The sequence below is a fragment of the Heptranchias perlo genome, chromosome 3, assembly GCF_035084215.1.
Source record: "Heptranchias perlo isolate sHepPer1 chromosome 3, sHepPer1.hap1, whole genome shotgun sequence".
Taxonomy (NCBI): domain Eukaryota; kingdom Metazoa; phylum Chordata; class Chondrichthyes; order Hexanchiformes; family Hexanchidae; genus Heptranchias; species Heptranchias perlo.
Window position 1 is genome coordinate 137439795 of NC_090327.1, and position 15014 is coordinate 137454808.

The 15014-nt window shown below is 44.4% G+C and overlaps 1 protein-coding gene across 3 annotated transcripts in view; it reads left to right on the plus strand.

The window, feature by feature from the left end:
• Nucleotides 1–15014, plus strand: part of rnf19a (ring finger protein 19A, RBR E3 ubiquitin protein ligase) — a 102319-nt gene that overhangs the window by 73459 nt on the left and 13846 nt on the right. For all 3 annotated transcript variants that reach the window (XM_067982038.1, XM_067982040.1, XM_067982039.1), the window contains exons 6-7: nucleotides 5757–5871; nucleotides 13497–13655. In XM_067982038.1, the coding sequence (XP_067838139.1) occupies nucleotides 5757–5871; nucleotides 13497–13655 (274 nt within the window). The remainder of the gene's footprint in view (nucleotides 1–5756; nucleotides 5872–13496; nucleotides 13656–15014) is intronic.

The following is a 15014-nucleotide window of genomic DNA, read 5'->3' on the forward strand; positions in this document are numbered from 1 at the left end:
GGATTCACCTGGTCCAGGGCATCATAGTTGGCAGTGAGACCTGTATTGTCTGGTATTGCCAAAGATAAAGCACACTCCTCCCCTCCGTTCCCCCCCCCCCCCCCCCCCTCCGCCTTCTCTCTTGAAGGGACTGACATGATGTCACACACTCCTTGTCTTCTCTGTTGCTTGGTGCGACACTGTGCACTTCCTTTACCCATTAGTTCGTCATGGGATTAAAATTCAACTTGTGCAAATGATCAAGTAATTTCAACTTTTTTTTTATTCGTTCACGGGATGTGGGCGTCACTGGCGAGGCTGGCATTTATTGCATCACTAATTGCCCTTGAAGGTGATGGTGAGCCGCTGCAGTCCGTGTGGTGACGGTTCTCCCACAGTGCTGTTGGGAAGGGAGTTCCAGGATTTTGACCCAGTGACGATGAAGGAACGGCGATATATTTCCAAGTCGGGATGGTGTGTGACTTGGAGGGGAACGTGCAGGTGGTGTTGTTCCCATGTACCTACTGCTCTTGTCCTTCTAGGTGGTAGAGGTCGCGGGTTTGGGAGGTGCAGTCAAAGAAGCCTTGGTGAGTTGCTGCAGTGCATCCTGTGGATGGGACACACTGCAGCCACCATGCACCGGTGGTGAAGGGAGTGAATGTTTAGGGTGGTGGATGGGGTGCCAGTCAAGAGGGCTGCTTTGTCCTGGATGGTGTCGAGCTTCTTGAGTGTTGGAGCTGCGCTCATCCAGGCAAGTGGAGAGTATTCCATCACACTCCTGACTTGTGCCTTGTAGATGGTGGAAAGGCTTTGGGGAGTTAGGTGGTGAGTCACTCGCCGCAGAATACCCAGCCTCTGACCTGCTCTTATAGCCACAGTATTTATGTGGCTGGTCCAATTAAGTTTCTGGTCAATGGTGACCCCCAGGATGTTGATGGTGGGGCATTTGGCGATGGTAATGCTGTTGAATGTCAAGGGGAGGTGGTTAGACTCTCTTGTTGGAGATGGTCATTGCCTGGCACTTGTTGGCATGAATGTTACTTACCACTTATCAGCCCAATTCTGGATGTTGTCCAGGTCTTGCTGCATGCGGGCTTGGACTGCTTCATTTATCTAAGGGGTTGTGAATGGAACCGAACACTGTGCAATCATCAGTGAACATCCCCATTTCTGACCTTATGATGGAGGGAAGGTCATTGATGAAGCAGCTGAAGATGGTTGGGCCGAGGACACTGCCCTGAGGAACTCCTGCAGCAATATCCTGGAGCTTAGATGATTTGCCTCCAACAACCACTACCATCTTCCTTTGTGCTAGGTATGACTCCAGCCACTGGAAAGTTTTTCCCCTGATTCCCATTGACTTCAATTTTACTAGGGCTCCTTGGTGCCACACTTGGTCAAATGCTGCCTTGATGTCAAGGGCAGTCACTCTCACCTCACCTCTGGAATTCAGCTCTTTTTTGTCCATGTTTGGACCAAGGCTGCAATGAGGTCTGGAGACGAGTGGCCCTGGCAGAACCCAAACTGAGCATCGGTGAGTAGGTTATTGGTAAGTGCCGCTTGATAGCACTGTCGACGACACTTTCCATCACTTTGCTGATGATTGAGAGTAGACTGATGGGGCGGTAATTGGCCGGATTGGATTTGTCCTGCTTTTTTGTGGACAGGGCATACCTGGGCAATTTTCCACATTGTCGGGTAGATGCCAGTGTTGTAGCTGTACTGGAACAGCTTGGCTAGAGGTGCAGCTAGTTCTGGAGCACAAGTCTTCAGCACTGCTGCTGGGATGGTGTCGGGCTTTTGCTGTATCCAAAGCACTCAGCCGTTTCTTGATATCACGTGGAGTGAATCGAATTGGCTGAAGACTGGCTTCCGTGATGGTGGGGCTATTGGGAGGAGGCCGAGATGGATCATCCACTCGGCACTTCTGGCTGAAGGTGTTGCAAACGCTTCAGCCTTGTCTTTTGCACTCACGTGCTGGACTCCGCCATCATTGAGGATGGGGATGTTTACAGAGCCTCCTCCTCCTGTTATTTGTTTAATTGTGCACCACCATTCACGACTGACTGGCAGGACTGCAGAACTTTGATCTGATCTGTTGGTTGTGGAATCGCTTAGCTCTGTTGCTTCCGTTGTTTACCATGCATGTAGTCCTGAGTTGTAGCTTCACCAGGTTGGCACCTCCATTTTTAGGTACTGCTCCTGGCATGCTCTTCATTCCTCATTGAACCAGGGTTGGCCCCTTGGCTTGTTGATAATGGTCGAATGAGGAATATGCCGGGACATGAGGTTACAGATTGAGCTGGAATCAATTCTGCTGCTGCTGATGGCCCACAGAGCCTCATGGATGCCCAGTTTTGAGCTGCTAGATCTGTTCTGAATCTATCCCATTTAGCACGGTGGTAGTGCCACACAACACGTTGGATGGTGCCCTCAGTGCGAAGACGGGACTTCGTCTCCACAAGGACTGTGCGGTGGTCACTCCCACCAATATTGTCATGGTCAGATGCATCTGCGACAGGTAGATTGGTGAGGATGAGGTCAAGTAGGTTTCTCCTTCGTGTTGGTTCATTCACCTGCCGCAGGCCCAGTCTGGCAGCTATGTCCTTCAGGACTCGGCCAGCTCGGTCAGTAGTGGTGCTACCGAGCCACTCTTGGTGATGTGCATTGAAGTCCCCCACCCAGAGTACATTTTGTGCCCTTGCTGCCCTCAGTGCTTCCTCCAAGTGGTGTTCAACATGGAGGACTGATTCATCAGCTGAGGGAGGGCGGTAGCTGGTAATCAGCAGGAGGTTTCCTTGCCCATGTTTGACCTGATGCCATGAGATTTCATATTGTAGTAACATTTTAGTACTGAATGGGTTTGCCAATTTAGGAATGTAAATTATAGAACTGTAGAAAACAAGAAAGTATCAATTAAAAGGAGGAGGAGGAGGAAACAAACCTGCAGTGCAAATTTTTTCCAAGTCTCATTACTCCATGAATATGTTTTGCTGTGAGGGAAATGGAGACCATGTTCATTTTCTAGGTGAGGCTTACATTTTTGTAGCCATGATGTGGAGATGCCGGTGATGGACTGGGGTGGACAAATGTAAGGAATCTTACAACACCAGGTTATAGTCCAACAAATTTATTTTAAAATCACAAGCTTTCGGAGATTATCTCCTTCGTCAGATGATTGAATGAAAAGGTTCTCAAATCGCATATCTTATACGATGTTGGGACAGCATCACACCAATCAAAAGGAGTCGTTGTTATTCAAACAGGCCAGTCATTTTTGTAAAGGAAGCATAACCTTTAGACACTCAATATTTGAACATACAGGCAACAAAATTAACTTTGTCCTTTTTTCTCTTTTGAAAAATAAACCTTTGCGGTAGGCAGGAAAAATAAAAAATCAGTAAGTATATACAGCCAGCCATGGAACTTTAGTGTTATGCAATATCCTGTGGCTTTCAGCCTATTTGAATATTTTGTGTGCAGCTGTGCAGTCGGATTTATTTGTTTTGTAACATTTATTTGGCTTTCGGGTTGCTTTGAATTATGACTAATGTATGTTGTAAATTATTGTGACTCTCCTGACCAGTTCTGAACACCATTTGTTGGTGGGAGACACTTGAAATGATACAGACCTTCGTTTGAATTTAGGTTGCTACTAAAAGTAATGCATAGTGGTGAACGATTGTTTTTCAGACTGGAGGGAGGTGTACAGTGGTGTTCCCCAGGGCTCGGTGCTGGGACCTCTGCATTTCTTGATATATATTAACGACTTGGACGTGGACAATTTCAAAATTTGCAGATGACACAAAACTTGTTAGTGTAGTGAACAGTGAGGACGATAGTTATAGACTGCAAGAGGATATAGAGAGGCTGGTGGAATGGGAGGACACGTGACAGATGAAATATATCGCAGAAAAATGCGAAGTGATACATTTCGGTAGGAAGAATGAGGAGAGGCAATATAAACTAAAGGGGGTGCAGGAACAAAGAGACATGGGGGTATATGTGTACAAATCATTGAAAGTGGCAGGGCAGGTTGAGAAAGCGATTTTAAAAAAGCATACGGGATCCTGGGCTTTATAAATAGAGGCATAGAGTACAAAAGTATGGAAGTCATGATGAACCTTTATAAAACACTGGTTTGGCCACAACTGGAGTATTGTGTCCAGTTCTGGGCACCGCACTTTAGGAAGGATGCGAAGGCCTTAGAGAGGGTGCAGGAGAGATTTACCAGAATGATTCTGGGGATGAGGGACTTCAGTTATGTGGCTGGACTGGAGAAGCTGGGGTGGTTCTCCTTGGAACAGAGAAGTTTGAGAGGAGATTTGATAGAGGTGTTCAAAATCATGAAGGGTCTAGACAGAATAGATAGAGAGAAACTGTTCCCATTGGCTGAAGTGTCAAGGACCAGAGGACAAAGCAACATTTAAGGTGATTGGCAAAAGAACCAAAGGTGACATGAGGAAAAACTTTTTACACAGCGAGTGGTTATGATCTGGAATGCACTGCCTGAGGGGGTGGTGGAGGCAGATTCAATCATGGACTTCAAAAGGGAACTGGATAAGTACTTGAATAGAAAAAAATTGCAGGGCTATGGGGATAGGGTGGAGGGGTGGGACTAGCTGGACTGCTCTTGCATAGAGCCGGCATGGCCTCGATGGGCCGAATGGCCTCCTTCCGTGCTGTGTAACCTTTCTGTGATTCGGTGGGGCAGTAGCTGTGTACTTGGTTGCCTCGTTTACCATAGATTCTACTAATATCAGTAACATCGAACTGGAGAATCTTTTGTTTTTGTTTCAGGCTGACCTAAAATGTATAATCACAATGAGTAGTTACATTTTTTGAACATTTCTTTTAAGCCTACTGATGTCGGAGAGCCCTAACCCAGTGCATGTTGAAGCTATTCCTGTGCACCCCCCCATCCCTTTGCCCCACCACTGGTGGCTGCACCTTCAGTCACCCATCAGCCCCACTCTAGAATTACCTCTCTACGTCCTCATCCTCCTTAAAGCCCACCTTTTGAGCAAGCTTTTGGTTACCTCTCTGAATATCTCCAACTTTGACATGGCATCTATTTGTTGATTACACCGCTGTGCAGCACTTTGAGACGTTTTTCTGATTTAAAGATGCCACATAAATTTTTCTTCTTCGTTGTTTTCTCCTGCTGCTGCTACCATAACAACAACTTGCATTTATATAGCAGCTTTAACACAGTAAAACATCCCGAGTCAATCAGACCAAAAAAGGTGGCTTCTCCATCTCCCCTTTTTTCTCAATTACACAAATTGGGGTTGTCTAGAGTTTCGAAGGTGAAGGGATGATCTGATCGAAGTTTATAAGATATTAAGGGGAACGGATAGGGCGGATAGAGAGAAACTATTTCCACTAGTTGGGGATTCTAGGAGTCGGGGGCAAAGTCTAAAAATTAGAGCCAGACCTTTCAGGAGTGAGATTAGAAAACATTTCTACACACAAAGGGTGGTAGAAGTTTGGAACTCTCTTCCGCAAACAGCAGTTGATACTAGCTCAATTGCTAAATTTAACTGTGAGATAGCTTTTTGGCAACCAAAGGTATTAAGGGATATGGGCCACAGATCAGCCATGATGTTATCAAATGGCGGAGCAGGCATGAGGGGCTGAATGGCCTTCTCCTGTTCCTATGTTCCAGCTCCTCCTCCTTCCGTTGGAGCGCCTGAACCAATGTATGTTGTTATAGTGAGATGTTGGAGTGACTATAATGAAGGAACACACCTTGTTGAAGTTTTTTAATTTTTCAGATTCATAACCGCTACGAAGGAAAAGACATTTCGAAACACAAGCGGAACTTGGCGATCACTGGAGGTGTGACGTTATCTGTAATCGTTTCCCCTGTTGTTGCTGCAGTAACTGTAGGTAAGGAAACAAATAACCTTTCAACAATGTAGATCTCTGTTCTCTGTTCAACAATCATTGGGTAACAGTTGCATTAATTGGCAGTTTGGATTGCTTCTTGTAAATGCATCATTCCAGACTAAATTAAAGCACAATCAGGAAAAATGTCACTTCACTGTGGTATTTTTAGCTACCAGAAAGTGGCCTGATGTGAAGTTTGAATCTGTGCTTCACTGTCTGCTTCACTGCTATTCTTCTGTGATCAAATCAGTGTTCTGCTGTGCCTCCCTCCATTGAAGCTGTTTACAAGTGTACAAAATTTTTACTATCTGGTGTTAAAGAATTTTCATTGTTTTATGTGGGCCAAAGGTTTGTTTCCCTATAAATGTTTCAGTGAAGCTGTGAGGGAACAGTATATTGTTTGTCTCAGGCTGGATTTGTTAGAATAGGAACAATTTGCCAAATTACATTGTTCGCATCTTTTAAAAAATATTTATTTAAAGTAGCAGTCTCTGCCATTTTCAGAAAAAGCAGATGAACACTTACTTTGCCACTCTCCTTCAGCTGCAGAGAACTGTGTTTACTTTGATAAAATGTATTATATTACATAGCTTTCTTTTTACCTTCTCAGATTTTAGAGAAGAAAGCAAGCATTTTAAGATAACATTTTTGTGGTGTTTCAGGCCGAACTCTAACTCTGTTCTGAGGCCCTAGTTTCTCGCGATCTCTTTGCTACTTTTTCCACTTATTCGGCACGTGGTGAGCCAAGATGTATAAGTTGATGGATTGCTCAGGGTATCATGACCTTGAAGTTTTTCATCATGTGTCATATTGCCAGAATTAAAATAAGCAAAGGCCCTATTTGGAGCTTTGGGAAAGAAGGCACTTGCATTTAAAAGGACGTGGCAGCTGAATTGTGCACAGCAAGGTCCCACAAATGACTAGATAATTTGTTTTCGATGGTGTTGTTTGAGAGAGGATTGTTGAAAGACACCAGGAGAACTCCCTAATAGTAATAGGCACCAGAACTTTCAACTTTGGCAGGGGTGTGCAACGGGCGATATCGGATCGACCGCCCGCTATATATCAGGGGTATACAACGGGCGATATCGGATCGTCCGCCCGCTATACGTCAGGGGTATACAACGGGAGATATCGGATCGTCCGCCCGCTATACGTCAGGGGTGTACAACGGGAGATATCGGATCGTCCGCCCACTATACGTCAGGGGTATACAACGGGCGATATCTGATCGTCCGCCCGCTATACGTCAGGGGTATACAACGGGCGATATCGGATCGTCCGCCCGCTATACGTCAGGGGTATACAACGGGCGATATCAGATCGACCGCCCGCTATACGTCAGGGGTATACAACGGGCGATATCTGATCGTCCGCCCGCTATACGTCAGGGGTATACAACGGGCGATATCTGATCGTCCGCCCGCTATACGTCAGGGGTATACAACGGACGATATCAGATCGACCGCCCGCTATATGTCAGGGGTATACAACGGGCGATATCGGATTGGCCGCCCGCTATACATCAGGGCCAATTTTTCTTCCCATTGAACCCCTGCTGAAGTTGAAAATTGGATCTTTTATGTCTCTCTGAGCAGTCAAATGGAGCCTTGAAAGATGATACATCTGATAATACAGCCCTCCCTCTGTACTGAATAACTGAGATGAGAGAGCTATCAACAAACCACAGTGACATTTGTGGAAACTTTGTGATGGTCTGTGTTGGTGGTGCGTGGTCATGCCTGGGTAATGGTGGTGGGGGGGGTTATTGTCCCGGGAGAGCGCTGTCAGTTTTTTTAAGATTGGATTGTGCTGATGTTGGGACGGTCTTGTCCTTCTGGCATGTGCAGGACTCATTTAAGCTGCGAGAATTATGTGAATGGAGAAGGACTTCCTTTCCCTGCATTTTCCGTGATTGCTTCAGAAATTTTTTATCACCAGACCAGACGACAACAACAATTTTCATTTATATAGCGCCTTTATTGTAGTAAAACGTCCCAAGGCGCTTCACAGGAGCGATATTCAAACAAAATTTGACACCGAGCCACATAAGGAGATATTAGGACAAGTGACCAAAAGCCTGGTCAAAGAGGTAGGTTTTAAGGAGCGTCTTAAAGGAGGAGAGAGAGGTAGGGAGGGAATTCCAGAGCTTAGGACCTAGGCAACTGAAGGCACGGCCGCCAATGGTGGAGCAATTAAAATCGGGGATGTGCAAGAGGCCAGAATTGGAGGAGCGCAGAGACATTGGAGGGTTGTAGGGCTGGAGGAGGTTAGAGAAATGGAAGGGTGAGGCCATGGAGGGACTTGAAAACGAGAATGAGAATTTTAAAATTGAGGTGTTCCCAGACCGGGAGCCAATGTAGGTCAGTGAACACAGGGGTGATGGGTGAACGGGACTTGGTGCGAGTTAGGATACGGGCAGCAGAGTTTTGGATGAGTTCAAGTTTATGGAAGGTGGAAGATGGGAGGCCAGTCAGGAGAGCATTGGAATAGTCAAGTCTAGAGGTAACCAAGGCGTGGATCAGGGTTTCAGCGGAAGGGGCAGAGGTGGGCGATGTTACGGAGGTGGAAGTAGGCGGTCTTGGTGATGGAGCGGATATGTGGTTGGAAGTTCATCTCAGGGTCATATAGGACGACAAGGTTGTGAATGTTCTGGTTCAGCCTCAGACAGTGGCCAGGGAGAGGGATGGAGTCGATGACCAGGGAATGGAGTTTGCGGCGGGAACCTAAGACAATGACTTTGGTCTTCCCAATATTTATTTGGAAGAAATCTTTGCTCATCCAGTACTGGATGTCAGACAAGCAGTGTGACAAATGAGAGACAGTGAAGGGGTCGAAAGACATGTTGGTTGAAGTGGAGCTGGGTGTCGTCATTGACGTGTTTTTGGATGATGTCACTGAGGGGCAGCATGTAGTTGAGAAATAGGAGGGGACCAGAGGAAATGGAGCGGGAAGAGAAACCAATTCAGGTGATTCTCTGGCGATGACTGGATAGATAAGAATGGAACCAGGCGAGCGCAGTCCCACCCAGCTGGATAACGGAGGAGATGCATTGGAGGAGGAGGATGGTGTGGGCAACCGTGACAAAGGCTGCAGACAGGTCGAGAAGGATGAGGAGGGATAGTTTACCACGGTCACAGTTACATAGGATATTATTTGTGACTTTGATAAGGGCCGTTTCAGTGCCGTGGGGGGGCGGAAACCTGATTGGAGGGATTCAAACATGGAGTTGCGGGAAAAATGGGCACGGATTTGGGAGGCGACAAAACGTTGAAGGACTTTGGAGAGGAAAGGGAGGCTGGAGATGGGGCAAGGATAGAGGGGTGGGTCAAGGGTGGGTTTTTTGAGAAGAGGGTTGATGACAGCAGATTTGAAGGGGAGGGGGACAGTACCTGAGGAGAGGGAACCGTTAACAATATCAGCTAACATGGGGGCCAGGAAGGGAAGTTGGGCTGTCAGCAGTTTGGTGGGAATAGGGTGGAGGGAGTAGGATGTGGGTCTCATGGTCAAGATGAGCTTGTATAAAACAGGCACAATTCCAAACCCGCATTCTGGCCTACAGCAGTGAGTTTCTTAATGGTGTATGATGCTGTTTTCTGAGTGAGCATAAGCTACTATTTTTGCATTTTTGGTTTTGCTTTTGTTGCATTTAGTTCGATGCATTTTTATTTTGTATTTAAAAGTATAATTTTGAGTTCACCCTTGTTTCATCGCAGGCTCTTGTTTCAGGCCTTCATATTGGGTTTCCATTTGCCTGGCACTTCTACCGTTTCTCTTCCCTCCTCCGCCCCCCCCCTCCCCCACCAACTTCCAGTCTTGGCATACTCAATGTCATTTAGAAGCTTAACAAAAGCTTAACAAAAGCTTAAACAATATTTACCCCCCTATGTGGCCGTATAATTTTAAGTGCATGTATCCTCAAATTCGACCTGCTCGGAGCATTTTGTGCACCTGCCATTAGTCTAGCTCCCGGTGCAGGGCCAAATCTGCGTTGGCAGCTGTGACTAATTATTCACATAAGTTGATCACTCTCTAATTGCGGGTAGTCAGACTGTGCTTATTGCCTAACTTTGCCCCAGAGTCTAGGCAGAAAAGTCTGAACTTAGCTTGGAGGGGATAATCAGACCTGCACTGTTGTTTTTCCTGTCACTTGTTTACAGGTTTTGCTATCAGTCTCTATCTCTGTGGATTGGCAGATAGCTGATCTTGTGTGTAATTGGAGGTTTGTTACTGAGCTCTGCACTTACCATAGTCTGGAATCAGCATCCTGGCTGATTATGAAGATGGGGCAGTGTTTTGGATCTGCTTTTGGAGCAGAGTTTGGGGTTGGTGTTGAAGGTTTTGGGTTCCTGAAGTGGTGTAAGTCTGAGCTGGATGCAAAACTGCAATGGAAGGTGTGGGATTTGGGTGGATATCCAGAGCCTTGGGTATGGTTTGCTGTGTGAAGGAAAGATAGCTCAGCATTGTGGAGGAATTGAGTTGGACATGCTGTATCTCCCCTCATGCTCATGGAAGATCCTCCTTTATGGGCTATGTAAATTTTGGGACAAGTCGCCATAAATGGATGCTTGGCAGTCTTTCTTGAATGAGTGCCCTTTCTGACACAATCTTGCAACAGTTATTCCTGTGTTCGTAGGTTAGGAATTATAATTGCATAATTCTTATGGAAGTTTGCTGAGAATGAGTGCTATCTATGGTGAGGTTACATCCAGGAAATAGTGGGTGAGTCAACCATTTTTGAGTAAAAGAGGCTCTGCAGTGTTGTGTTTAGCACCTTCCCCAGTGGCAGAATTCTGAATATCTAATTGAGATTAGTTATCCAGGTCATTAACTTTTGTGCTGAGGTTTACCAACATAACAGTAACTGCAAAATGTAATTTATTCTGTGTGAAGTGCTTTGGGACATTCGAGAGATGTAATGAAGTGTCTTAAAAATGCAAATTCTTCTTCCTTGCACCTAACTATTCAAGTTTATCCTCATGCTTAGGTGTACATCATCTTCACCAATGTAATCTTCAGCTACTTCCATGTGTGCCCAAGCTTGCTGCACACACTCTTTTAGGGCAGTGATGCTGACCCTTGTTTATCATATTGTTAACCCTTTACACCATTATAGAATCTTATAGCACAGAAGGGGACCATTCAGCCTGTCGTGCCTGTGCTGGTTCTTTGAAAGAGCTGTCCAATTTAGTCCCACCCCCCCAGATTTTTCCCTATAACTCTGCAAATTAGTCCTCTTCAAGTACATGTCCAATTACCTTTTGAAAGTTCCCATGGAATCTGCCTCCACCACCCTTTCAGATAGTGTGTTCCAGATCTAAACAACCCTCTGTGTGAAAAAATTCTCCTCATTTCCCCTCTGGTTCTTTTACCAATTATTTTAAATCTGTGATCTCTGGTTACTGTCCCACTTGCCAGAGGAAACAATTTCTCCCTATTTGCTCTATCAAAACCCCTCATTATTTTGAATACCTCCATTAGGTCTCCCCTTAACCTTCTCTGCTCTAAGAACAACAATCCCAGCTTCTCCAATCTCTGCACCATAACTCAAGTCCCTCATCCCTGGTGGTATCCTGATAAACCTCCTCTGTATCCTCTCCAAGGCCTTGACATCCTTCCTAAATTGTGGTGCCCAGAATTGTACACAATACTCTGGCTGAGGTCTAACCAGTGTTTTGTAAAGGTTTAGCATGTTTCCTTGTTTTTGTATTCAATGCCCCTATTTACAAAGTCAAGTATCCCGTACACTTAATCACTGTATCAACTTGCCCTGCCACCTTCAGAGATTTGTGAACATTGTGTAAGAATGTTGAGAGCCTGCACCTGGGAGGGATTGCAGTCTGTATGTTTTGAATGGAATGGATGGCAGTGGTGTCAAGGGACCAAGGGAGCTGCCTGTCGGGTGAAGTGGGCTCATTTGTTTATATCTTTCCTCTAATCTGTGTGATGGATGTAATTGATTTGGGCTCAGTTGTGGAGCATGGCTGCCTCCTTCGGTATATCACTTGATTCGTCCAGTATTATTCAAGAATATACATAAACAAAACTAGCCTCAGATGGATTATAGGAACTTTCCTTTCACACATGACCGTAATATATTTAATTGAGCATGTTTTTAAAAAGGTGTTCAGCCCAGAATAACTTTTTACTGAGTATATAAACTTTCTAATCTTCAGGACCAATGGTTCTGCTGTAAAATAGTTTATGGTTGGATGAATAATATTTTATGATCTGGAATGCACTGCCTGAAAGGGTGGTGGGAGCAGATTCAATAGTAACTTTCAAAAGGGAATTGGATAAATACCTGAAGGGAAAAAAATTACAGGGCAATGGGGAAAGAGCAGGGGAGTGGGACTAATCGGACAGCTTTTTCAAAGAGCCGGCACAGGCACGATGGGCCAAATGGCCACCTTCTGTGCTATATCATTCTATGACTCTATGAAATGCCTGCTCAGTATTTTCTTCCATAATGTGGTCACTTTTGTGTTTTGTGTGTATGAAGCATTGAGGTATGTCAGAGTAACAGTTGAACTTCTGATCTGGGTAATTGTGTCACCTATGTAAAATCAATTATGTTCAACATAAACAGAAAAGCCTTGTTGCTAGGATTTGAGTCAAGTGCAATATGTGAAATGTTCATACTGTATCCACTTCAGCTGTGGAAAGAAAACTACCCACAGTACAATTATAGAATTTGCCCTGGAAATGTGGGTTGTCTGAAGAGAGCATTTTAAACAATCTAGCACTAGGGTTATAGCAGTAGTGGAAGCAGCTTAGATGATGAATTTATTAATTCAAGATGAAGTATATTGGCTAAATTGTTTTAATTTTTTTTTTACTTGTAACATGTTGCCACCAATGCCCTAAATAAAGCTAGTGACAGCACTGTTTGATATAATTATCTCCAATATAGGGCTGTCAGCAGTTTGAAAATGTGGCATGTCTTTGGCTATCTGCCTGCTGCCTGCACACTTTTTCACACTATGCAACTGCACACTTTTTCACACTATGCAACTGCACACTTTTTCACACTATGCAACTGCACACTTTTTCACACTATGCAACTGCACACTTTTTCACACTATGCAACTGTTGACATTTGTGTGTAATTGACACTGATTAAAAACTAATGTTAAACTCAAATGGACGGCTTTTGTGAAGTGTTTGAAATTCAAATATGATTTCAGGTTTCTATTAGAGAATTATGTTTCTTTTTTTTAAAAAAAAAAGTCATTGACTTGAAAATAATCGGGCTTGTAATTGGGGAAACAGCCAAAGAAAATTGGGATTGAACTGTTAACAAAAACTGCAGTAAAGGCATGGGCCAGTTACAAAGTTGTAAGCCTATTAATGCAGAATTAGTGTTCACAAAGTCATCTGCTTAGGAAGTAGGAAATATTTGCTCACCAACATGCAGTGACCTATCTTGACCTAAGCAAGGTACCTTGCAGGCTTTTACCAAGGGCTGGCAGCTGACATACCAGATTATTTTTAATTTGGACATGGTGCCTGGGCGGTTAGTTAATGTAATGAACAGTGTAGCACAAAAACATCTACAGCAAATAGGTGGTGATATTCTGTATTGAGCTGTTTAAATGGATTTCTTTTCTGTTCTATCTTTACAGGTATTGGGGTTCCCATTATGCTGGCATATGTATATGGAGTAGTCCCCATTTCTCTGTGCCGTAGTGGCGGCTGTGGTGTTTCTGCCGGCACTGGAAAGGGTGTGCGGATAGAATTTGATGATGAAAATGATAATGTTGGTGGAGGAAATGCAGCATTAGGTACGGGCTAATTTTTAACCGTCCCAAGTTTTCTGGTACCTGTTTAAAAACTGTCTACGGTTTGTTATATTCATCTCCGCTTATGTTTAGTCGCTTTCATTTTTAATTTAAAAAGCATTTTCATTGCCATTCCTTACACAGTAGAAGTGGGTGGGCGATATCTTAGTGAATCTCTGCAGGCAGCGCTGCTGACTCAGTGTGTGCCTTCATCACTGAGCACACTTTGTCCAGCAGTTGCCCTTTATGTTGGCCTACAGGGATTTAGCTGCTGCCTGTCTTTCACTGGGTGAGGGTGGTGCTGGTAGCAGCAAAGAGAGCCTGCAGCAATGTGGCAAATTCACGCCTCTGCGAGCACTTTAATTGATTCACTTTTACAGTGCCATTTCAGCAGTTCCTTTGTTAACCATACGACTAGTTATGCACTGTACAAAAGCATGCCAGCTTAACTCTGCAAAAAGGCTTATTTATGAAAAGATTCTCAATGCATTTCATCGTTCAGATTGTGTGTAAAACATCCATTTTAATTTAACTGACTGACTACTCCCCACCCCTAAATTTTGTAGTTGATTTTCTCCCCTGCCATGTACTATTCATTATGTATGAGCAGCCCTTCCTCCAGTATGTATCTAGCTGTGTTGGGGGTGCATCAACTTTCCCACCAGTTTTGGTTTAACTCCACACTTGTACCTAGTAGCCCTGCTTGTGTGTTTTTTCATGGAACAGTGCAGGGGTGCCCAAACTTTCTGCCTTCAGGATGTATACGGTATATAGGTGTATGCCGGGGGCAGGGGAGAACACACACAAAGTTTAACTCCATGGTCCCGTTAATTTGCACGTCACGTTTTGCTGATTAAGATTTATCCATCAACGAAACAAGAGCACCAAGAACAGCCCTTTGCAGACCTCCTAGGCCCCCAAAAAGTCAATCAGGACAAAATAGCAAATAGGATTGAATTGCCCTGGCTTTTCGAGTTATGCTTGATCCATCCAGTGGTACCAGTTGGATACTACATCACTCCAGCTTAACACTATTGCCTTTCCACTCCTCATATTTCATGTTATCTGTCGGTAACTCTACCCATTATTATTTTTTTTTTTTAAAAGTGTTTGATCCCAGACCTAAAGAAATGGTCAGTTGCTGCTGTGTTTTCTTACCACCTTGTTGGCTAGGTTATTAACAATTACAAATTTACAGAAAATATTTATTTGCAGATGCTACATGATTGATTTTTTTTAAAGGTTTGTACCTATGCAGGGTATATGTACGCTGAGGGTAAGGCAAGTTTCAAAGCACAATGATGTATTCAGGAAGTTCGATAGGAGACTTCATACTTACAATCTGAAGCATCTGCCCAAGAT